The 25161-nt window shown below is 42.4% G+C and overlaps 1 protein-coding gene and 1 pseudogene across 5 annotated transcripts in view; both read right to left on the bottom strand.

Annotated features, from left to right (window-relative positions):
• Positions 1 to 25161, bottom strand: part of JAZF1 (JAZF zinc finger 1) — a 339063-nt gene that overhangs the window by 37060 nt on the left and 276842 nt on the right. For all 5 annotated transcript variants that reach the window (XR_009541967.1, XM_060156948.1, XM_060156950.1 and 2 more), the window contains exon 3: positions 12249 to 12445. Coding sequence is in view for 4 of the 5 variants with exons in the window: in XM_060156948.1 (XP_060012931.1) it covers positions 12249 to 12445 (197 nt within the window). In the remaining variant the exon portion in view is untranslated. The remainder of the gene's footprint in view (positions 1 to 12248; positions 12446 to 25161) is intronic.
• On the bottom strand, positions 5378 to 6339 carry LOC132524936 (heterogeneous nuclear ribonucleoprotein A1-like; annotated as a pseudogene).

The following is a 25161-nucleotide window of genomic DNA, read 5'->3' as shown; positions in this document are numbered from 1 at the left end:
AGATAAGCTGTTATTAGGTGGCTGCCCATTAGAGAAACGGGGCTTATTTAGAGTTTCAGAGGATGTGCCTGATGCAGGCTGAAACTGAGCAGCTTTAATTTTCTCTCCTGTAAAATTCTCACTGTCTCATGGAAAGCAAAATATTTTGGATACTGGAAGACCCAGATGCTGTAACTTTCTATCGGAAACACTGATTCTGTGTCTTGAGACCCAGTGTCTGGCAACTAGTTCTTCATTTAATAAGTGTAGCAATTGTTTTATTTGACCATGCTATCGTTTCTGCAGAGTTCCAAAGCTGAGAATAAAGGATTCTGCTGTCTTTCTTCAACAGAGAGGAAATTCCAGAGATTTTCTTCTTAAACTACTGCGTGTATTTACTTCCTTTGTTCTTAAATGGCTTGTTTACAGCAGAGGAAATGCTCTTTGCTCTTTCAAGGAGTGAGTGGAAGTTGTGGGCTCCGGTTCCTCATTTCTGCCTGGGCCAACAACTTTTTTTTTTTTTTTTTAACTGAGGTAAATCCAATGCACAGATCTTAAGTGTCTAATTCAGTTAGTTTGATGAATGTCTACCTTTGTGTAACCAACATTTCAGTCAAGATATGGACTATATCTCCATCAGCCCAGAAACTTCTCTTGGGTGCGACCCTTCCCCACATTCCCCGAGTCCACTGCTATTCAGATTTCCATCATTACGTATCAGCTACCGCTACTTGAATTTCATATGTACTCTTTGGTGTCTGGTTCCTTTCACTCAGTGTAATGTTTTTTGTTTTAAAATAAATTTATTTATTTTTGGCTGCGTTGGGTCTTTGTTGCTGCGCGCGGGCTTCCTCTAGATGCAGCGAGCGGAGGCCACTCCTTGCTGCGGTGTACGAGCTTCTCATTGCGGTGGCTTCTCTTGTTGCGGAGCACGGGCTCTAGGCACGCGGACTTCAGCAGTTGTGGCTCGTGGGCTCTAGAATGCAGTCTCAGAAATTGTGGCACACGGGCTTAGTTGCTCCACGACATGTGGGATCTTCCCGGACCAGGGATTGAACCTGTGTCCCCTGCGTTGGCAGGTGGATTCTTAACCACTGTGCAACCAGGGAGGTCCCCAGTATAATGTTTTTGAGACTCATCCATGGTGGTTTCTTTTTTTTTTTTTTTTTTGGTGTAACTGTATTTTGTTCTTCTTCTTTTTTTTAAATCACTATAAATAGTATTCCATTGTATGGACAGATCACAATTTGGTTATACGTGTACCTGGAGATGGCCTAGTTAACAGTCTGGGCTATTGCAAATAAAGCTGCCCTGTATATCCTGGCACCTGTCTTTTGTGGACGTGTGCTTCCATTCCTCTTGGGTAAATACCTAGAGTGGCACTGCTCAGCCAACATCACTTTGGTTTTGAAGCCTGAAGCCCTGGAGAACCTATATGACCTCTGTAGGGCTCTCCCTCCTTGGCCGGGTGGAGGAACAGTGACATCTGATGCCCTCTCCTCTCAGAGCCGCTTTGAGGATGTTTTCTGCCCTTCACAGGAAAGAGGGCAAGGAGTTTCCCGGACACTGTACTCAAAACTCACTGGTCCCGAAGACCTTGAGATGCCCTTTACATGGCTCTAAGACCTTGACATATCTTATCAGTGAGATGTTCAGTGGGGCATCTGACAGAGACGGTGCCTCCCCCAGATAGTGATGGCGGTTGGGCGTATGTGGGCGCATCCTTCAACAAGGGAGGGGAGAGAGCTCGTTGATAAGTGCGTGTGTCTGCTAGAAACATCCAATATTCCATTTTCTTCACGCTCTGAAGTTCCACAATTAAAACGGTTATTATCGCTACCTTTACTAAAACAACAAGACAAACTATAAAAATTTGTAAACCTGCTAACGCTTTTACATCTACCAGCTCTGGTCATAAAATGGTTATCTTAAAATGCTCCTGTATTTCTGATAACAAATAGTGTCATTTTTGTTCTCAGATATGACACTCCTTCCCCTGGAAAATATGCCCATGCCCAAAAGCACATCACTAGCAAATGCCACCAGTAATGCACATTCCTGGAATCAATCTTCTCTGAGGTTAGTACAGACAAAAAATAAACATGCACAAGTGGTCCTGGCCAGGGCTGGTGAAATACTGTCTAAAAGGGCAGGATTCAGTTAAGAGCACGAAATGTTTTCTTTGTTTTGAACGTGCTGTAGAGCTACTTCAAGAAGCCCTGACAGCCTGACGTGTCGGCCATTTCCACCACTGACCCGGGGGTTCCTGAACACACTGGGTGCCTTGGATGCAGAATAGGGCTTTCAGAGCTAATGTCCTTTCTAAATTGGAGGTTTAAGTAGAGAAAGCGTTAACACAAGCAGTTGTTTCCGTCCCTGTCTTTATCACATTAATCCTCATGGGGAGGTAGGCATTGTCTCCAACGTATACATGAGGAGGCCGAGCTTACAAAGGTTTAAGGCCATCTACCTCTCAAGCTGCAGAAGCAAGATTTGAATCCAGATCCCTCTGATGCCAAAAGCTCTCACCACTCTACCTCTATGTTCCCAGGGTTTTAGAAGATGGCCCAGAAAACTCCAGGTTTACAGAATCCCTTTTGTCAACATATCTGGGTCTGCTTACGAATTCCCTAAGCTGACATACCATAAGGATCCTGCTCTAAAATTGTGTGCCCCCAATCACTTTCCCACTGATTTCACCTTATTCCAACTGCTCTGGAATTCACATTGCCTTACAATTTCTAAGACATTTTGTGGATGTGAATATATAGATTGTAACTGCACTAAAACAGTATGGAAAGAATGACCCTATGTGTACCTCTATCTTGTCTAGCTAATCATCCATGCTAGTAATTTAGTCCACCTGTGTGTATGTCATGTTCATTAAGTGTCTGCTCTACACGTGTATAACCTGCTTCTACTAAGAGATGTAAGTTCTAATCCATAAGGGCTATGCCTTCTGCTTTTTTGTACTCCCAATGCCTGGAACGGTGACTATAACAAAATAGATGCTCTATAAATTATGTGAAATGAGAAGATACCCCATCCTGGTGCTGTGGAAAACAGGGCCACTCACTTAGGGACTGCTGAACTCAGGCCAGTTTTCACTTAGATGAGCCTCGATTTCTTTTGTCTTTAAAGTGGTGTTAATAAATGGTGATGTGAATGTTTTTGTGCACTATAAAGATATAATCTATTACTGTTACAGATCGGCATCGATTTGATTGCTTTCTTCAAGTCAAGAAAATGTTTTGTTTGGGAAGGTCTCTTATGAGTGATGTAGTTGAGGAAAAATAATTGAAGTACTATCTCGTTGTTGCCATCCTTACTCTAACCAACGCTTTGAGTAGTAAGACATTAAAAATAAGCATCCGCATAATGCAGTGGGGAAGGAAGCAAATTAGCTACAAGACTGGACCATAACACTCAGGAAGCAGGATAAAAATGTTACAAGTCAATCAATGAAGAAGATGAAAGGCCAGTGATTAGAACAAAGCAGTATATAAACAAACAAGCAAACAAGTCATAGGCCAGGAAAGGGTGTGTTAGTGACCCTGCACATACATACGCAAGCCAGAGAGTACTGCACCATGAAGTCATTCTCCAGCTTAAGACAGCACGTTTATGTGAAAAGGGAAATATAAATCAGGGCCATTTTCTCAATGGGAAGAGTGTAGAGAATGTTTTTTAGGCATTGTCCACATACTTAACTCTTTAGGGCAGAATCTGTTAGAAATACCAAAGCCTGGCCTCAGGACTTTAAAAGTAGGTCACAAAATTCAGTCAGGCTAAAATATTTCAATTTTCTTTTTTTCCGCCATTAAACAGGATGGGATTTATCTCTCTGAGCTTTTTCCTTCTGTTTCATTCTCTTCTTTTGGGTGGGTAGGGGGAATTATGTTAGTTTCGACCTCACCTTAGTTATCTTTTCCTCTCAGATTTTCTGCCTTTAGTAAGGCTGTTTAGGTGTATTTCATTTTCTAAAAATAAAGGGATTGGGGGGGAGTTCACCTCAACTCCACTCAGACAAAGCTTCTAAATGTCAAGCTAAATTCTGTCAGTTCTACCAGTCATTTCCATCCTGAGGGTAAAATTAATACTTTACTTTTTAAAATGATTTGCTGTTTATTAGTAACTCCGGAGAACTGCAAAATGTTATAATCTGCGCAACCTATTGCCAAAACTATAAAGGAATGTTAAAGGTCTACTCTCAGGCCAGATAGCAGGAGACACAGGAATATGAAATGAAACAACACAATGCAGAAACTTAAATTACACATTTATAGATATAATCTGTGACTTCATGGTCGTTATAGGCCACCTAAACAAGAAAACAAAAAAAATTGGTTTAATTTCCTTTGGTACCTTTCTCTGGTTTGATACTTGAATTTTTCCCAAGTGGGCCAAAAAATATATGCAAATATTTTCCAGGAGAGACTGTGCAGTGCTATTATAACCAGAAATCCAGCCAACTCTTTCCACGGCTGCGCCACTAAGACATAAGCAAGCATTTGTTCAGTCCCATTGGACTCATGTCTGGAAGCTAAGCAAGTAGATTACAGTAACTTTTCTCCAAGCAAAGTGGAATACAGGTTAACCCAGGCAAGAAAACACACAGCTATGACAAGAGGGGTCCCATTTAAAAGCAGTGGTTTCCCAACTCTGGCTGTAGGTTGGAATTACCTAGAGAGAGGTTTTAAAAACCCCCAATGCCCAACCCACCAACTGGATCAGGGTCTCTAGAGTGGAGCCCATGGACAATTTCAGGATGAGCTTTTAACAGCTGGTTTGCAAGCCTGAATATTTAATAGCTGGCTCCCTGGAGTCAGCTCCAACTCACCCTTAAAGAAAACCCTGACTAAACTAAACTGGTAAGTTCTTCAGTTCTGACCTGCTATTTGAACGATGGAGTGGGGGTAAAAGTGAGGGTTACTGTGAATGAAGGTGAACCACAGTTCCTATCTTAATGTATTTTTGTATTTTAGGTTTAGAAGTAGTAACTGGGGCAGCTAAATGGCTGAAGGTCTAATGAGGTTTTTTTGGGTTTTTTTTAAAGACACAATTTATTCAGCGTCATGATCACACTATTACATTTAGCAATCAACAGCATGGGTGCCGAAAAACAAACAAACAAAACCTACATTAAAACCCTTTGTTGGAATGCTTTACACTTTCCACAGAACAGAAACGAAAAGAACCTGTTATACAATTAGTCACAAATACAGTCCTCGAGTTTTTTGCCCATACACATGAGTATCGTCTAAAACATGTCTTCTTTGTAGCATCTAGGCCCTGCCACCACTGTGCTTGGCGGAGTTCACAAATCTGCTGTAGCCTGTAGCTTCCCCGTCACTTCTCTGGCTCGCCTCTCCTGCTAAGCTTTGTTTCCTGGCAGTAATTAAAGCCTCCTGCCACTGCCGTAGCTCCTGCTGCTGCTGGAATCGCCATAGCCACCTTGGTTTTGGGGTTTGGCAAAGTATTGGCCTCCACCACCATAGAGGCAAGAACTTCTGTCTCCAAAGTTTCCTCCTTTCACGGGTCCAAAATTTGCAGATTGACTGTTGTAATTGCCAAAAGCATTGTAGCTTCCACCCTCTCCAAAAGTGCTTCCATCATTACCGAATCCATTATCGCCATCCTGCTGCCACCATAGCCACCGCCACCACGGCTGCCACCAAAGGCATCTCGACCACTGACGTTTCCTCCACGAACAAAGCTGCCATTCCCACCAAAACCACCGCCACGACCACCATCAAAGTTTCCAGAACCACTTCGACCCCTGTGGCTGGATGAAGCACCAGCCATCTCTTGCTTAGACAGGGCTTTCCTTACTTCACAGTTGTGGCCATTCACAGTGTGGCGTTTCTGAATGACAATCTTGTCTACGGAGTCACGGTCATCAAAGGTTACGAAAGCAAAGCCTCTCTTTTTGCCACTGCCTCGGTCAGTCATGATTTCGGTCACTTCAATTTTTCCCATACTGTTCAAAATAATCTCTTCGGCGATGTTCTTCAGTGTCTTCTTTAATGCCACCAACAAAAATCTTTTTCACAGTTAAGTGGGCACAGGTCTTTGAGAATCTTCTCTTGAGACGGCCCTCTTTGGTTCCACCACTCTTCCATCCACCTCGTGTGGCCTTGCATTCGTGGCCGCACCCACCTCCTCCACAATGGCATACGTGACAAACCCGAAGCCTCTGGAGCGCCTGCTGTTTGGATCCCTCGTTACCACACAATCTGTGAGCACTCCCCGCTGCTCCAAGTGGCTCCTCAGACTCGCATCGGTTGTCTCAAAGCTCAAACCTCCGATGAAGAGCCTCCGCAGCTGTTCGGGCTCTTTGGGAGACTCTGACTTAGACATGACGGCAGTGGAGGCGGGGGAGACGTCAGCAGTGCTTACCGTGCGTGCACGGGCAGAAAGGAGTAATCTACCGAACGTATCTCTAATGAAGTTTTTGAAAAGGTGTTAACATAATAATGATTAATGTGGAAATAAAGTATGAGTACACTGGAAAGACCTCATTTTTGGGAGTGACAGACACGGGACTTTGTGCAAATTAACCTTATTAAGCCTCTATTTCTTCAATCTGTACATGGGAATTAATAATGCTGTCTCAGTGGGGTTGGTGTTAGGATTAAATAATCATACATAGGCATATATAGTAAAAAATCTAAGTTGCCTTTCCTTCTCGGTAGTTATACTCTAGATTATTATTACTTTTAAAGGAGAATGGTATGAATTGTTTTAATACTTTATTTTCAGGGAATTTAATCACGTTTATCTTTATTTATATATATATTTTTTAATTGAGGTACAGTTGATTTACAATGTTGTGATAGTATAGCAAACAGATTCAGTCATACAGATAGATAGATAGATTTTTTTTCAGATTCTTTTCCCTTATAGGCTATTAGAAAACATTGAGTATAGTTCCCTGTGCTATACAGTTAGGGCCTTGTTGACTATTTTATACATAATGATCACATTTATCTTTAATTCTTTTTTTTAAAAGATTTTTTTGATGTGGACCATTCTTAAAATCTTTATTGAATTTGTTACAATATTGCTTCTGTTTTATGTTTTGCTTTTTTGCCCCAAGGCATATGGGATCTTAGCTCCCTGACCAGGGATCGAACCCGCACCCCCTGCGTTGGAAGGCGAAGTCTTAATCACTGGACGGCCAGGGAAGTCCCCTATCTTTAATTCTTTATCTCTGTGATTTAAACCAGGGTTGGCAAACTATGGCCTGTGGACCAAATCTGTAAATAAGGTTCCACAAAAACTTTTAGTGTTATGGAACACACCATGTCCACTTGTTCGCATAGTTCTATAGCTGCTTTCCTGCTACAGCAGCAGAGGTGAGCAGCTGAAACAGAGGCCCCATCGCCTGCAGAGCCTGAAGTATTTACTATCTGGTCCTTCATAGAAAAGATTCTTGACCCACAATTTAAACCATTCTAAGCTTTCCTTAAGTGAATACTTTTTTAAAGTACATTAAAAAAGAACACAAAAAAATGAGGATAGGAAATGGAAAAAATGAGAAAAGAAGATTCCCCTAGGGTTTAGAAATTGCAAAATAATTGCAAAATCTTAGTTCTAGAATCCTTAAAAAATACTTGAAACTCTAGGATGAAACTGAGATCTAATTCTGTCTAGTCAAGAGAGTATATATATATTTTTATATATCTTTATTAGAATATAATTTAAAAAAATTTTTTTAATTTATTTTTTGGCTGCGTTGGGTCTTCTGTTGCTGCACGCGGGCTTTCTCTAGTTGTGGCGAGTGGGGACTACTCTTCGTTGTGGTGCACGGACTCCTCATTGCAGTGGCTTCTCTTGTTGCAGAGCACAGGCTCTAGGCACGTGGGCTTCAGTAGTTGTGGTGCGTGAGCTCAGTAGTTGTGGTGCGTGAACTCAGTAGTTGTGGTGCATGGGCCTAGTTGCTCTGTGGCATGTGGGATCTTCCCAGACCAGGGATCAATCCTGTGTCCCCTGAACTGGCAGGCAGATTTTTAACCACTGCGCCACCAGGAAGTCCCTATTGGAGTATAATTGCTTTACAGTGTTGTGTTAGTTTCTGCTGTACAACAAAGTGAATCGGCTATATGTATACATATATCTCCATATCCCCTCCCTCTTGAGTCTCCCTCCCACCCTCCCTATCCCACCCCTCTAGATCGTCACAAAGCATCAAGCTGATCTCCCTGTGCTATGCAGCAGCTTCCCACTAGCTATCTATTTTACATTCGGTAGTGCATATATGTCAATGCTACTCTCTCACCTCATCCCAGCTTCCCCTTCCTGCCCTGTGTCCTCAAGTCTGTTCTCTACGTCTGCGTCTTTATTCCTGCCCTGCCACTAGGTTCATCAGTACCGCTTTTTAAGATTCCATGTATGTGCATTAGCATACAGTATTTGTTTTTCTCTTTCTGACTTACTTCAGTCTGTATGACAGACTCTAGGTCCATCCACCTCATTACAAATAACTCAATTTCGTTCCTTTCTATGGCTGAGTAATATTCCATTGTATATATGTGCCACTCCTTCTTTATCCGTTCACCTGTTGATGGACATTTAGGTTGCTTCCGTGTCCCGGCTATTGTAAATAGTGTTGCAATGAACACTGTGGTACATGTATCTTTTTGAATTGTGGTTTTCTCAGGGTATATGCCCAGTAGTGGGATTGCTGGGTCATATGGTAGTTCTATCTTTAGTTTTTTATGGAACCTCCCATAATATTCTCCATAGTGGCTGTATCAATTTATATTCCTACCAACAGTGCAGGAGGGTTCCCTTTTCTCCACACCCTCTCCAGCATTTATTGTTTCTAAATTTTTTGATCATGGCCATTCTGACCGGTGTGAGGTAATACTTCATTGTGGTTTTGATTTGCATTTCTCTAATGATTAGTGACGTTGAGCATCCTTTCATGTGTTTGTTGGCAGTCTGTATGTCTTCTTTGGAGAAATGTCTATTTAGGTCTTCTGCCCATTTTTGAACTGTTTGTTTGTTTGATATTGAGCTGCATGAGCTGCTTGTATATTTTGGAGATTAATCCTTTGTCAGTTGCTTCATTTGCAAATATTTTCTCCCATTCTGAGGGTAGTCTTTATGTCTTGTTTATGGTTTCCTTTGCTGTGCAAAAGCTTTTAAGTTTCATTAGGTCCCATTTGTTTATTTTTGTTTTTATTTCCATTACTCTAGGAGGTGGGTCAAAAAGGATCTTGCTGTGATTTACGTCATAGTGGAGTGTTCTGCCTATGTTTTCCTCTAAGAGTTTGATAGTGTCTGGCCTTACATTTAGGTCTTTAAACCATTCTGAGTTTATTTCTGTGTATGGTGTTAGGGAGTGTTCTAATCTCATTCTTTTACATGTAGCTGTCCAGTTTTCCCAGCACCACTTACTGAAGAGGCTGTCTTTTCTCCACTGTATATTCTTGCCCCCTTTGTCAAAGATAAGGTGGCCATATGTGCGTGGGTTTCTCTCTGGGCTTTCTATGCTGTTCCACTGATCTATATATCTGTTTTTGTGCCAGTACCATACTAAGACAGTATATTTTAAAGAATACTTTATAAATGAAATTTTCTGCAAGATGACTATTACTTCTGCACCAGGAACGCATCCTGAATATGAAACTTGGAAGAGTGAATTTAGAAGGTAGAAACATGGAAAACTACTTATAACCTGGCAATGAAAGTGACTGAAACCACATTAGTCAGGCAAAATAAGCCGCGCTCTCTAACTACAGGTAAAATAACATTTCAAACATAGAAAAATGTATACAGTCAAAATGGTACAGGGTAGGGTTTAAGAAACCATTTCCCCTGCTAATTTTTGATGTTTACATGGAATGTTATTCAAGCAGCAAATAACTTACCAATGATGCTGACAGACTGAAAATGATACATCTTTACCACAACATATATTAATTCTCTCAGTGGGAAATTGCTAAAATAGACAAGGTGTCAGAAAGATTTCTTTACGTCTGAAGGAAAGCAAATGATTCCATTTCTTCCAAACCTTCTTACATGAAAAATAATAAACTCTCACTTTTAAAATGTCTTTATTTTCATGGGGTTCTAAAGCTCCCATTATTAATTGGGGAGGTCATGGTTATCTGGTGCTCGCTATGAGTCAATCCATATTAAGTCAGGTATAAAACACAGCCAGGTATAAAACTGTCCCCATAATTCACATTATATATGAATAAATATTCATAGAAATACTCAGAAAAGAGAATTGAAGAATTACACTACACTATCATGGCATTCCTTAGATCTACACAGTAAATGTTACACAGAGATGCTGGAAAGTAAATCTTCACGAAATAAAATGTAAGAGAAACATGGTGGTCTATCTAAAGAAAGGGACAAATGCCCAACACAAATGAAACCAATTCATCCTCTATAGAATGACCTCCGATTCTGTTCCTGAAGCAACTGGTTGAAGACTCTGGACCACAGAGACGAACATTTACTGAGTGTTTAAGGCATGCATATCTATCACGTTTAACTCTCGCACAGAAACCTAAGTAATTGGTATCATCAGTGATTTGTAACGGGCGAAGTTTGGTAGGAACTCAGTCTGTCTGCCTTGGGCACCTATCCTGTCTTCAAAATGTCCAGTCCTGATGGAACACAGGGTATCTGCCAACCATGAGCCCCCAGAGATGCCCCTAGAAAAAGAGGTCCTCTAATCAAAGCGACTAAATTTGGAAAGCTTTCTAAATCCTCCTCTTGGAGAATAACAGTGTATATATTAAAGCCCTGTATTGAAGAAACCAGTTTACTTTTGTCTAACCCAACATTTCTCCAAACTTACTAGGGAATCCCTTTTCCCAATTACTATTTTGTGAAAGTTATATTCTGAAACACTGAGAAATATGACTGCGGTCACCTCCCTTGATGGGAGATGGATAAAAGAGAAATACATAAACTGTAAGAGAAAAATAAACATTTTCACCCATGGTCAAGGGGCAATGCTACTGAAGTGATGGTGTGATTCTAAGTGGCTTCTTTTTGCTCTTAGGATGACACCCTAAGTGCCCTGGTCCCTGCAGACCTCCTGGGCCTCATCTAACAAACACCCCACCACCTGGCTGACCTTCAGTACCTGGGACCTGCCAGGCTCCCCATCATGGAGCCTTTGAAAAATGCTGTCTGCTTGGCTGGATGTGCCTTCTTTCCCTCTTTCCCTACTTACCTTTCAGGGAAGTCTTTCCTGACCCTGTCAAGCCCTTCTCTGTATGCTCTCCTATCACTGAGTTCTTCCATATAGCGAGTTTATGGTTACAATGTTATATTTATTGGTGTATTTATTGGATGAATGCCTGTCTATACCCCTATGGGAGTGAGGGGAAATATATTCCCTGTGCTCAGATGCAAAAAAGAAGAGGAGGGGACCTTTCCAGCCTCTTTCTACCATCTTCTATCACTGCTGACTTAACGGATCTCTTACTTGGGAGAAGGTTCTGAGCATGTTCAGCTCAGGGCCTGGGCGCACTCTGGTCTGCTCCCAGACAGGCAAGCTTCGAAGGAATGTTTGGGAATAAGTTCAACTCAGGGAAGACAGTTGTTACAGATGCTAGCTAGCTCTATTCTGCAGTTTAGCCTTATGCAGTAATAAAGTCAATTTTAATCTTCACCTCCGAGTCTTGTTTTATTTTTCAAATTGCTTCCATTTGGGAGGGGAAGGCAAGAAGGAGTGTTCTCGTTGGCCCTCTAAAATGCCAACATCTTCCACTAGGCCTCAGTCCATCAGGAAGAATAGGGAGGGGTCTCCTTGGGCTCACTACTATAGCTCAGGCCGGGCACATGGGAGGCACTCTAATTTTTTAAAATTAATCATCCTCTCATGGAAAATTTCTTAAATACGCAAAAATAGGGAGAATGGTATGACGAACCCCTATGTATACGTCACCCAGCTTCAACAATAATCAGCACATGGCAATAAACAACATACAATCGATCTTGTTTGATCTACTTCTCAACTTGACCGAAGCAAATCCAAGACACTGCATCACTTCATACGTAACAAATAGTAAAGGCTTGAACACATATCTGTAAAACCATCATCACATGCATATTATAAAGGATAATTTATAACTATTTCTTCCATAATAAATAGATGAATGAATCAGCAAACGCTATAGGGACCAGTAAAGGGTCAAAGAAGAGGTGGCTCTGAATCATGATCTGTCCCCGGCCCCCAGCACACCGCACACACACACACACACACACACACACTCCCCACGGGCCAAGCCACTCACCGGTTGGAGTGCTGCTGCGGAATGAAGAGGAGGGGGTGATGGGCGGGGTCACGGGGGGAGTAAGGCTTCCACTGCTGTGGCGAGGCGGCGTGGACACATTCCCTCGAGACACGGAGCTGGACAAGGTCAGCGAGAGCTTCGGCTGAATCTTCTTCTTTAGGGACTCCTGCTCTCGGCGGGCAGCGTCTGTCATGAACCTGCAGCAACAGTGGAAGGGACCATTTATGAGTAACCAGGACCATATACAGAGCCGGAGGATTATGACAGTGAACTCAAGTTTGACAGGCGCTCCACCCTGGGAAAGGGGCTTATTCACAGGTCCCAACTTCAAAAACTCACAACAGTTGCCCTTTTCCTACATGATGAAATTATCTTCTAGCTCCTTGTTTTAAAGTTCCTCAAAGTCAGGATCCTTTCTTCCCTGGGCAAACCCTCTGTGCAGGAAATGGATACACATAGACTCCGTACTCACTACACTGCCTTCAGTTACAAGACTGCCTCTCTGGGAAGGTCCTCTCGACCCTCAGAAAGTACACCTGCTCTCGAAGTTCCCCAACCACCCCCAGCTCCAGAGGACTTCCTTCATCTGTAGGTTGGTAGTATTTATTGTTTGTGCCACTGAACATCTACGGCTTCATGAAAACTTTGATTCTTTTTTGTACTCTGGATTCTCATATTATTTGGGTTTTTAACACTTCCTAGGCTGACTAAGGTCTTGTCTCCCCAGCCATTAGCTGAAAAGGAAGGACCCGAGTCCCTATCATCTTTGCTAGCACGCTGCCAGGCCCATCTTAGCAAACATTTATCAAATGACTGAACAAACCTGCCCAAGCAGATTCAATAAGAGGGTACGAGCACTGTACCAGGAGGAAGATCACGGAGAAAGATCTGTTCATGTTGTGATCTTATTACTCATAAAGGGAAAGGTGACTTTTCTTGGTAGTTTCACTTCGGAAACTTCAAAGTTATTCTTTCAACACTTCTCCTGTGCTAGTTATATTCAAACTTTCTTCTTTTCTCACTGTTTAAACTAGTATTTCATAAATTCATGTACTAAGAGATTCAAAACAATCTACGAAATGGTATCTCCTACCTAAAGAGCAAAGGTCAACTGCATTTTTGAAAACTGCGATGGAAAGCCTAGTGAATAGAGTATATGAAAATGTTTAGGTGAAAAAAACATACACTTGTGCCCACTGCCTAAGCGAAGAACCAGACCATAACCACACCTCTCAACTCCCCTCCGTACCCCACCCTCTCACCAACTGTGCTTTGACTATTTTAATACAATTCATCGTAAACTAATTCCGTTGCACTTAAACATGGTATTTTACCCAACCCATTTCACATTCTGCCTACAAAATTCCTTTGTATTTGTCTTCATTACACTGCGGCATTTTGTAAGTCAGCAGACAGCTCTCATGCCTGGTAAAAGCTTTGAGTTGCTCAAACACCCAATGAAAAAATGTTACAATAGAGTTACAGTGTCTTAAAATGTCTACTTTTACACTTGGAACATGGCTGGCACATTTCTTAAAGGGCTTTTGCAATATAATCTATATGCATAAACTGGATTTTATATGTTGAACCAAACTGTAATAAAGCTACAAGTTTTGCCTTGAGCTCTTCGGTTTTGTGCTACAAGATGGTGATGATTTAAAAAGAAGAAAGGAATGACAATGTAAAACAGAATTGTTTGCACCCGGCAGCCACGTACTCATTTATTTTCAGATGTAAAGTTGGTTCTGTTGCTCTTAAAACTTAAAACTTTTTTCCCTCCTCATAAACCTCTACTCAAAATCTGGACTATAGAGAAAAGCAGGAACTGGTGCTTTCGTTTATTATTCTAAGTACAACTGCTAACTGCCATACTGCTGAGCTTCTTCAACTGGGGTATGCAGTGCACCAGGGAGTGGGTGAAACCACAGGCTAAACATATTGCTTCTTCCAGGAAGACCAAGTGTTTTCAGTGTAGGTCATTCAAGTTAGGTTTTCTTTCCTCAATTTATTTAATTTATTTATTTATTTTTGGCTGTGTTGGGTCTTCGTTGCTGCGTGCGGGCTTTCTCTAGTTGCGGTGAGCGGGGGCTACTCTTCGTTGTGGTGCGTGGGCTTGTCACTGCGGTAGCTTCTCTTGTTGCGGAGCATGGGTTTCAGTAGTTGTGGCTCGCAGGCTCAGCAGTTGTGGCGCACGGGCTTAGTTGCTCCATGGCATGTGGGATCTTCCCGGACGAGGGCTCGAACCCATGTCCCCTGCATTGGCAGGCGGATTCTTAACCACTGCACCACCAGGGAAGCCCTAAGTTAGTTTTTTAAATAGGAAAATCAACACAGATACGCTATGGAATAGAAGGAAAAATTTACATCTTGCATCTTAGTTCAAAGCATGGGACTTGGAGTCAGGCAGGCCAGGGTTCAAATGCTGGCTGTGTGACTTACTATGTGACTCGAGGCAAGTTGATGAACCTCTCTAAGCCTCAGCTTTATTCTCTGAAAAATGGGACTAATAATTGTAGATAAAGGGTTACCATACGTCTTTTCCCTTTCTATAAGAGACTTTGATCTTTGGTTAACTCTGGTAACCTGCCAAGACGGTAAGTCAAACATGCTACAGGGCAACACTGCTTATATTAAGACTGACCCCCCCAACTGGTAAATGACATCTGGAGTGGGAGGAGCTAGAAACCATCTGTCCACACCTGTTAGGAAGCCAGAGCTCTGGGCTTCCTGAGCGCCGTGATCTTGCCCCTGAACATGCCCCTTGCAGAGAACTGGGGAGCGTGTCCAGGGAGCGTTATAAGAGCTTTGATTCCAGGGCAGCTCCCATCTTTGCCCGAGGGGCATCTTCCATCTGCATCTGGATAGACTGCCATGTGTACCAGTAAGGACTTCACAGAAGGTGTGACGCGGCCCTGCTGGCAGGCTGTAGCTCTGCCTTTTATCTCTCTGAAAAGACCCAGCGCCCATGGCGGCCTCTGGTCATCTTGTGAGTCTGAATATTCATGGTGGAGGAAGGTCACCTGCTGGTGGACAAGGCAAAAATAGTGCTGACTTCAGAGGACTGTTGTGAAGATTAAACGAGGCAGCAGTGCCTGTCATGTAGGAAGTGGCTGTTATTATTATAGAAAGCTTCATAAATGTGGTCTTATCTGTATATTCCATCTACCTTACTCCAAGTTTCTTGAGGATGCACTGCATGTCTATGGCTCTGAAAGCACCTGGTTCATGCCTCATGTACAGTAGGATAGGATGTGGAATAGCTGACCAGGAATCAGCCCAGAGAGTGCATAGAGAGTGTCAGAAAGAAACTCCTGCCAGAGACAGAGAGTGAGCTAGCAAGCTTTGCAGGCTTTGCAGTGTCTTCTCTTACTCTGGTTAAAAAGTATAAAAGTATCACAGCTCACAGTTTTTACTGTAAAATAAATACTCTCCTACAGCTCAGAGATACAAACAACTATAAACAACCACGACGATGTGCACACACATATCCCTCACCTTCACCCCCTCATGGATTTGGTTGGCTATGGACAGCCATCTATTTTTGGCTTGCGTCTGCTAAGTGTTTTCTAGAAGCGAGAACGAGGCACCATGTTAAAAGCATTAAACATGAAACTCATAAAACACTTCTGCCAACCCTTCTCTCTCTCCACTCTCCCTCCTTCTCCCTTGGATTGGTGGTTATGAACTTGCAGCTATACCCATAAATCAAGGCGAGCTTGCCATACCAAGATCCACAGCTGCAGAATTTATTCCTGGTGACAACACACACACACGCATGGGCATAAGAACGCCTTTGGAGCGCTGGATAACATTCACCAGTTTCTCCCTTGGCAGTGTTGCACTGTTCCTCTTTCACTTATCACCCATGACTTCACCTATTTTTTGGAGACTTGTTTAAACCTTAAAGTTTTCAAGCAATGTTCCATCAATACAGTTGTCTGTCAAAAGATGGGTGGATTCCCAATGGCAAAGAATCACCTGGGGAGACAAGTTTACAAAGAACCTGATGAGGCAGAATAAACAAAGGCTGTGACTGCAGCCAAGGACTGGACTTAAGTTGGCTCTGAGCATTTTCCACCTTCAAGGGCAGCTGCACTTCGACATATCCTTGAAGGACCAGAGCCCAGATCTTTCCTTCATCAGGATTAGAAATGTTTCCCCTGTATTCCCAGATGAGAGAGAGCTCAGGCTTGGGAAGCCACACCACTCTGTGGTCTGATGAGTTTTTCTCAATCGATTTTGACATGACTCGTGATCTTCTCTGAAGCCCTCAGTCATCGCAGCCCACATGGGGTTTTAGAGCAGCGAGGAACCTGGATGAGACAGGTCACCTCATCCAACCCCCTCATTTTTCACAGTAACTGGGAAATGAGGTGAAGGGGGCTGTTCAAGGTCACTTTGCTGGCTGGTGGCCGAGCTGGCATCTGAGAAGTCAGCCTTGGGACCCTGTCGAACGCTCCTGCTCTGCCAGGCTGCCACTGGCACAGCAAAGAACCCTGAGCTTTCTTGTGTTAGCTGGAGAGTCACGGTTAAGTTGAAAGGGGTTAAGGAGCTGAAGCTTAGGGCCTGAGGAAATGCAGAGGAAACCCCTCAGGGGTTTACACGTTGGAAGTGGGGCAACTGGAAGAGCAGGGGCCTTCATCCTCCCAGGGTCTGCCAGTTCTGCTCTGTGGGGTCCCTTGGCTCCTGGGGGCCCTGGATTTGTAGCCTCACTGGGCTGTGATGCAGGGAAGGCTCGCTGTGCCCACGTCCCTGAATTCTTTCTGCTTTGCAATGGCAACTCTTCTGAGTACTCGTGTGCCGGTGCGGGCTTATGCTGGCTTGTGAGAGCTGATCATTAAATTTTTAGGGATTTAGGCCAGTTGTTAAACATAACCATTATTAAAAATTAAATTATGTGATTGGGAGTTTGGGATTGACATGTACACCCTGCTATATTTAAAATAGATAACAATCGTATGATATCCCTTATATGCGGAATCTAAAAAGAAATGATACAAATGAACTTATTTACAAAACAGAAACAGACTCACAGACTTAGAGAATGAACTTATGGTTACCAGGGGGGAAGGGATAGTTAGGGAGTTTGGGATCCACATGTACACACTGTTATATTTAAAATGGATAAACAACAAGGACCTACTGCATAGCACAGGGAACTCTGCTCAATGCTATGTGGCAGCCTGGATGGAAGGGGAGTTTGGGGGAGAATGGATACGTGTATATGTATGGCTGAGTCACTTTGTTGTGCACCTGAAACTATCACAACATTGTTAATTGGCTATACTCCAATGTAAAATAAAAAGTTAAAAAAATAAAACAAAATAACCAACAAGGACCTACTGTATAGCACAGGGAACTCTGCTCAATACTTTGTAATAACCTAAATGGAAAAAGAACTTGAAAAAGGATACATGTATATGTAAAACTGAATCACTCTGCTGTACACCTGAAACTAACATCGTTGATCAACTAAATTCCAATACAAAATAAAAATAAATAAAAAATAAATTATGTGAACTTAAAATTAAAACAAGCATATTAAAAATAAAGGTAACAGGGCTTCCCTGGTGGCACAGTGGTTGAGAGTCCGCCTGCCAATGCAGGGGACACGGGTTCGTGCCCCGGTCCTGGAACATTCCACATGCTGCGGAGTGGCTGGGCCTGTGAGCCATGGCCACTGAGCCTGCGCGTCCGGAGCCTGTGCTCCGCAACGGGAGAGGTCACAACAGTGAGAGGCCCGCGTACCACAAAAAAAATAAATAAATAAAATTTAAAAACTAAAGGTAACAATACACAAGGTTTATCAGTTCTTATCATTTTCTTTCATTTTACTATTATCTATGCTATTTAGGTTATTTACATTAATAATGTCATATCTGTTTGGTAGGATACTATATGATGCTGTATGCTACTGCACATTTCTTCCCAACTCTGTTCAGCAATGTAATGTTGGTTGCTTGAAATTGGCCATGATGGGAGTACTTAAACCATGGAAATTGGCAAATATTACAAATCAGCGTTTTCTCCCCACCCCAAGAGTCAGTCGTTAAACATTTACCAGTATACCTGTAGTTATTATTATTTTAATATGGAAAGAAAGCATTTGAACCAGGCTCCTTGCCTATTCACTAAAGGAGCTAATCGGGGAAGGGATGAAGGATGGATAAGGAAGCCTTCTTTTCCTTTTTAAAAGTATAAAAATAAGACTTCTCATTAAAGAACACTTATAGAAAAATTTTTATGGATTTGTGACCTGTGCTTAAAAACATTTTTAAAAATTCGGTAATACACACACAATTGAGGGTACATATTTACAAGCACAGTTTAAAGAAGAATAAAATGACACTCCATGTACTCACCACTCAGCTTATGAAAAATTTTTTTACCAGAACCTTTGAAGTTTGCAGATACAACTATGGTTGATTTTTCAGGGTATTTTCCTTCTAGTATTGCTTTTCTACACATAGACTGAACTGGATATTTCTTAAATAAAAAAAAAGTCACTTGAGGGTTCATTCACTGTTGACTAACAGCCTGCAAATCTGTGGTGAGGCAAAGTCATGTTTTCCTTTTGAAACTGAAACTGCCATAAGATTAATTTTAACCTTCCTACAAATCAGAAATGCCCAAGTTACTTTAATTTAATATGGTCATTTGCAGTAATATTTGTTATTGCTTGGGGAAGTACATATTCCTTAAGTAAATTTTCAAGACTCCATTATAAATCTTTTAAATCCTTAGACCACAATGTTCATTCAGTCTGACATATTAAACGTGGAAACATGACTATAACACCGCAGGGGGAAAATGTCAAATTGCTGGTCCATGGAGACCAGTTTCAACCACAAACTCAGGAAATTTACAGAGTTGGCTGGAGCCCGGGCAGAGCCCGCCCTGCACCTCACTCTCCGGCCAAACACCTGAGCCCAAGTGTCTTGCTGGGGCAAAACCACTTGGCTTCCGCCCGCTCTGGAGAACCCAGTGATGCAAGTGACCACTAGAAATTCGAGCCTCTCTCAGAAAAACCCGACAAGAATCCAAACTCTGAGATGCATGGCATGGTTTGGTTGTTCTTATAAGACTCTGAAGAGGCCGGGTAGTCCAGAGGCCGGAGCTGTGTGTCAGGAGGCTCGTTTTGGGGAGAAGAAGTGGGTGGCCTCTGGAAGTCCCAATGCTCCCCCCAACCCCCGGTCTGGCCCTGGTTTTTCTACTTGTTAAAACTGAGCAGTTTTGGTTTTATGGTTATAAGAAATATATCACCCCTATGTTCCTTCCCAGCTCCAACAGTCAATGATTCCCGCAGGCCGTGTTTCCCAAACTTTTTTGACCTCAATCCATTATAAGAAAGCCTGTACACACACATGTATAATTAGGTCCACAATCGGCAATTTTGAAATCTCTAGAGCTCTGAAAATTGGAAAGTTTCTTATGTTTGACAGCAAAACTCACGGGGGGACCAACCCTGCCATGAACTACTTAAAGGCTATTTACACACTTTATTTATTGTATTTAGTGTGAGTATTTATATGCTTCACTGCACAAACATCAGTGTGTTTGATTACAGGGGGCTGCCCTGGACCCTGTAGGGAGAGTTTTGTAATAGGCAGTATTTGCACCATATTGTCTTTCTGAAATTAGAAGAACTATGACTTGTGAAACGTATCTGGGCGCAAAGACAAAGCATTTTTTTTTTTTTTTGGCGGTACGCGGGCCTCTCGCTGTTGTGGCCTCTCCCGTTGCGGAGCACAGGCTCTGGACGCGCAGGACGCGCAGGCTCAGTGGCCATGGCTCACGGGCCCAGCCGCTCCGCGGCATGTGGGATCTTCCCGGACCCGGGCACGAACTCGTGTCCCCTGCATTGGCAGGCAGACTCTCAACCACTTCGCCACCAGGGAAGCCCAAGACAAAGAATTTTTATGTAAACATCTGAAACAAAAATTTCTTGAAACAATCCTTACTACCTGTGATACACTCTGATATTTTTCTATTCTATTTGATTTTAACAAAATATCCTGGTCATGACCACCACACTAATTTCTTGACCTACTAATAGGTCACGGCCTGCTGTTTGAAAATATTAGTGTAGCAGTTAAGAGGTGGGCTTTGTAGGCAGACTGTTTAGATGCTAATTTCTCCTCTATATTCTCCAGCTATGTGACCTTGGGCACGTTACCTAACCTCTCTGTGCCTGTTTTCTTACCTATAAATGGTGAAAATAATAAGGGCTATCTTACAGAGTTGTGAAGATGAAGTGAATTAATACATGTAAAGCACTTGGAATAGGGCCTGGCACTCGGTGTTTGACAAATGTCATATGAACGACTCTTGTTCTGCAAATCCTAACTCACAAATCTTTCATTCTGACGCTTAACGTCGCAGTTTGGTTACTTCTGAGCTGAACTACTAAGTATTAGGATAAGTATTGCCATCATGAGTTCTGCTGATTCTGAAAGCAACAAGCCACCTTCACTGTTTCTGCATGCATTGATTGATTAAATTACTGCTTCAATCACAGGCAAATTTGAAAAAGGTAGTTACAGTAGCTGGAATACAAACAGATGGTTCCTCTCCTTAAGGACAACGTGCTGGGAGGTGGAGCATCTATAAACCCACACACCTCCTCTTCTTTACTTCTTTGCCTTGATTTCTTGAGAAGAAGCCAACTGTAGAAGGCCTTTCTAGCAGGACAGGCAACAGGAGCACAGCTACTTGATGGAAAGGTGTTTTTCTATGCAGTTATAGGCTGCCCTCTACTTGGGAGATTCATAAAGTCACACAAGGCTCAGATGTGGTCCACAACCAGACCTCTGTACAAAGTACCACATCCAGCTACTTCATTTCAAGCTCAAAAGCTTTGATCTGCCTTTTCAATGGCCCTTTGGGCATTGCCATATTTTGGTGAAAACCAGTTTGTGAAACCAAGAAAGCTTCTAAGGAAAGCTGCTAGGAGCTGGCAGATAGACCACAATTCTAAGCACTCGCAAATCTGCTAACTCATCGCTCCGGACAGTGGGATCTCTGACCTGACAAGGACAACAATCGATCTTTCCAGTGGAGAGTACCTTAGGGATTTTCCTTTTCTCCAACTATTACGACACGCAATCCAGGACAAGGATGGACGGAAAGCCAGTAAGGAAGCAGAATGATCCGTAAGACATTCGAATAGAGGCTATGGGAATAATGGCACATTTCATCATGTGATCATGTGTGGTCCACATGTCAGAGGACCTGGCTGTTCTAGGTCTCAAAGTAATGATGGCTTTCAGAACACACATCTGCTAATAAATTCATGGGGTGGCTCCTCTCATTTTAGCAACTTAAAGCCACAGTGAGGTTGAGGGGGGTTTGGTTAGAACAGCTGGCCAGTGAAAGATGACCTGCTGGCAGCAAGTGGAGTGACTGCTTGTCTGCGCCCCTTCCTTAAGAGAAGGGCCTTTCCTGGTGATCACGGAACTTAACGAATGCTCTTCTTTTCAAATACAAAAGACAATTTGGACTCCCAAGTAACATTAATTTCAGAAAGTTTCTAGTAATGTTTTGAACAATCATATGTTTCATTTCTCATCCCAGAGCTATTTTTGCCTTCACAATCTGAGGCCTGTGGGGTGGATTTTGAAGCTTCATAAAATTTTTCGCAGTGTCACCAAAACTCAGAGCCTCTTTTAATAGGCTGCTGTTAAAAAGTTAATGCAAAATAATAAAACTAAAAGAAGCACCAGAAGAAAACCCACACCATCTAATCAGATCAGTTTGGCCCTTAACTTGTGAGGGGTTTGTGTGTTTGTGTGTGTGAGATTTTCATCTGATATTCACATGGGTTGTGGGCATAATTTGTGAAGCACACCAATGAATCAGATTTGGTTCTTGGGTACCAAACCAAAACCAACAGATTTACTGCATTAAGTGAGACACCTTTTTTCTTCCTCTCTTTTCTTTACTAAGTTTACATGTGATACATACAGGAGGATATAGTTCCTGGACTTTGAGGAGTAGTTCCAGTCTAATTTGCACAAAAGAAATTAACACCAGGGCAAGCCAATTTCATATCAAACATTGTAGCTAGTTTATTAAGAGTTCACCTTATTTTGGGGGACAGAGAGAGGAGAAAAGAGAAGGACATAAGAAAAAAAGAGAAGAGGTGATCTTCCTCTTAACTACTCTCTTGACAACTGTATTTCTTTCTTTTTTTTTTTTATAGAGCAGCTATAGTATAGCTTGAGTATTCTAAAACTTTAAAAAATATTTATTTAGGGACCTCCCTGGTGGCGCAGTGGTTAAGAATCCGCCTGCCAATGCAGGGGACACAGGTCGAGCCCTGGTCCGGGAAGATCCCACATGCTGTGGAGCAACTAAGCCCATGCGCCACAACTACTGAGCCCGTACTATGCAACAAGAGAAGCCACCACACGCAGTGGTTGAGAGTCCGCCTGCCGATGCAGGGGACACGGGTTCGTGCCCCGGTCCGGAAGGATCCCACATGCCACGGAGTGGCTGGGCCCATGAGCCACGGCCGCCAAGCCTGCGCGTCTGGAGCCTGTGCTCCGCATCGGGAGAGGCCACAACAGTGAGAGGCCCACGTACCGCAAAAAAAAAAAAAAAAAAAAAAAAAGAGAAGCCACCACAATGAGAAGCCCGCACACAGCAATGAAGAGTAGCCCCCGCTCACCACAACTAGAGAAAGCCTGCGCACAGCAACGACCCAACTCAGCCAAAAATAAGTAAATAAATAAGTTTATTTAATAACTAACACTCGGTTGCCCATTTCTATTGCCAAGTGGTACACCTTATCTAACTACCACCTACCATCACCAGCCTCTCATTAAAAAGAAAAAGCCATTGTAACATAAAATATAGAAAGGACATAATCTTGGAATAAAATAATCCTTTCATGAGAAAGACTGTCCTTTATTCTGAGATTATGATAACAGTAGAACAGGGGAAGAATAAATGTACTTAACTTTTTTTGAGATGCAGAGAAGCTACAATATAAAATTTAATTTTATTATTTTGTAATCACATCATATGTACATTGTAATATACTGTTTATAATAATATGTTGCTTATAACTATTCTCTAGATACAAGTTATTAAAAATGTCCAACTTTATTTTCTATCATGGCCATTGTTAAAAATTCAGTTTCAAGGAATGTTGACTAAAATGGAACTATTAAATTTAGGAGGAATCATTTGCAATACGCTGCAAACTGAAAGAAGCCAAATACATGAGCACCCAAACCCGGGGCTTCTCCTTTCCCAGAGCTTGGAGAAACCACACACAGGGGCGGTGGGTGCTGGATGCCCCTGCTCCTGGGCCCCACACACCCTAGGCAACTTGGAGACTGCAGACCAACAGAAACACCCTTATGAACAGCATCATTCAAAGACTAGTAGCTGTCTGTGAAGAGTACTTAAGAATTACTTTTTTTTAAAACCGATAATCTCTTTCCCGGAATTTTAGCGCTCAAATGAAATTCATGCATGGAGGCTAAGTAACTGCAGTAATGAACAAAATCCCATCCCTGAATACCATTATTTTGTATATTCCCAGTAAATACTGGGTATTTTCTCACAACAAAGGAATAATATAGTTAATCTACCTTAATGAAATCTCTGGTTCAGGTTCCAGCAATCACTACTTAAAGCCACAGGTCAGCGTAAATTATCAGTGAAGCAATTAATTTTGATTTACTTTAGCCCGAATAGAGTAAACCGTGGTCGCTTTCATCGTCAATGCCAAGAATAAAAACCACTTCTGAAAACGAAGCCCACAAATCTCTGGTTTGACGGCCAACTGGAATATCCCTCTGTTGGCAACTCCCTATCATCCTTTCCATTCCTTTTCTACTTTCATCGAATTGGAAATAACTATGGCTATTCCTTACACATGGTTTTCATTGCTAATTTGACATCCGTGTAAAAACCAATGAACAAAACAAAGAAGCTGTATTTTATGAGGTTTTGTGGTACAAAACTACAAATAGCTTTTGAGTTTCCTTGTTTTGCCTCTTCTGGAAGTAAATTAACTGAGTTATTTGAGGTTTCCATGTAAACTGCTAATGAGATGATGCATAATTCTCCTCATAAGCTGGGAAAAGTTTAAAAACTAAAGAAAAAAAAATTGGATTTAAGTCTCCAGAGTTTTAGTTCCAGTATCATTAACAGCTGTGAACACAGCTTGGTTGAAAGTCTAGCTTCTGGGGGCAAACTCCTTATTTAGGTATTCAAGCTTCGGCAAATTATTTACCCTCTCTTGTCTTGGGATCCTCATTTATAAAACAGAGGTAACCCTAACACCTACCTCATGGGGGTTATTGTCAAGATCTCGCTAGATAAAAGCATGAAGAGCACTTGGCTCAGCAAAATACTGCACATATGTCAGGAGGCTGCTCAGACTCTTGCTATTTCCATGGTGTTGGCCCTATGCCCCTGACTCTCACCCAGGAATTATGTCAAAAATGTAACAGTCATCTGACTGGATAATTCTTATGTAAGAGGTCATTTGTGCAGGGAACCTATGCAGTCCAGTCTACCTAAGATGGACTTAGACAGAAATCTAAGTCTGGGGTCAAAAGTCTCTGTTTCCAAAGAAAAGCACTTCTCTGACGCTGCCATGACCAACCCACTTAGGTCGGCTCTTCTGACCAAGTGCGCTGGGTGACAGTCAACGTTTAGTTAAGACAAGTGACTTGGAGTGAATCTAGAACCAGGGGATGGGGTGGACTGGAGGACTCTGGCTAAGGAGGCTTTGGGTTGAGAAAGAGGAGAGGAAGCGTGAGATGGAAGAGGACTCTCAATGTCAGAGAAGATCTCACACAGGTAGGGTCTGTTTATGCCAGGGACGGCACGCACAGTGTCTCCAGTGTCACTTATAATCCACTCGGCCCATGAGAGCCATTGCAACTCCATCCCA

This window comes from Lagenorhynchus albirostris, chromosome 8 (genome assembly GCF_949774975.1).
Source record: "Lagenorhynchus albirostris chromosome 8, mLagAlb1.1, whole genome shotgun sequence".
Lineage (NCBI taxonomy): Eukaryota > Metazoa > Chordata > Mammalia > Artiodactyla > Delphinidae > Lagenorhynchus > Lagenorhynchus albirostris.
The sequence above is the reverse complement of the archived record's forward strand: the minus strand, read 5'-3'. Positions and strand labels throughout refer to the sequence as shown.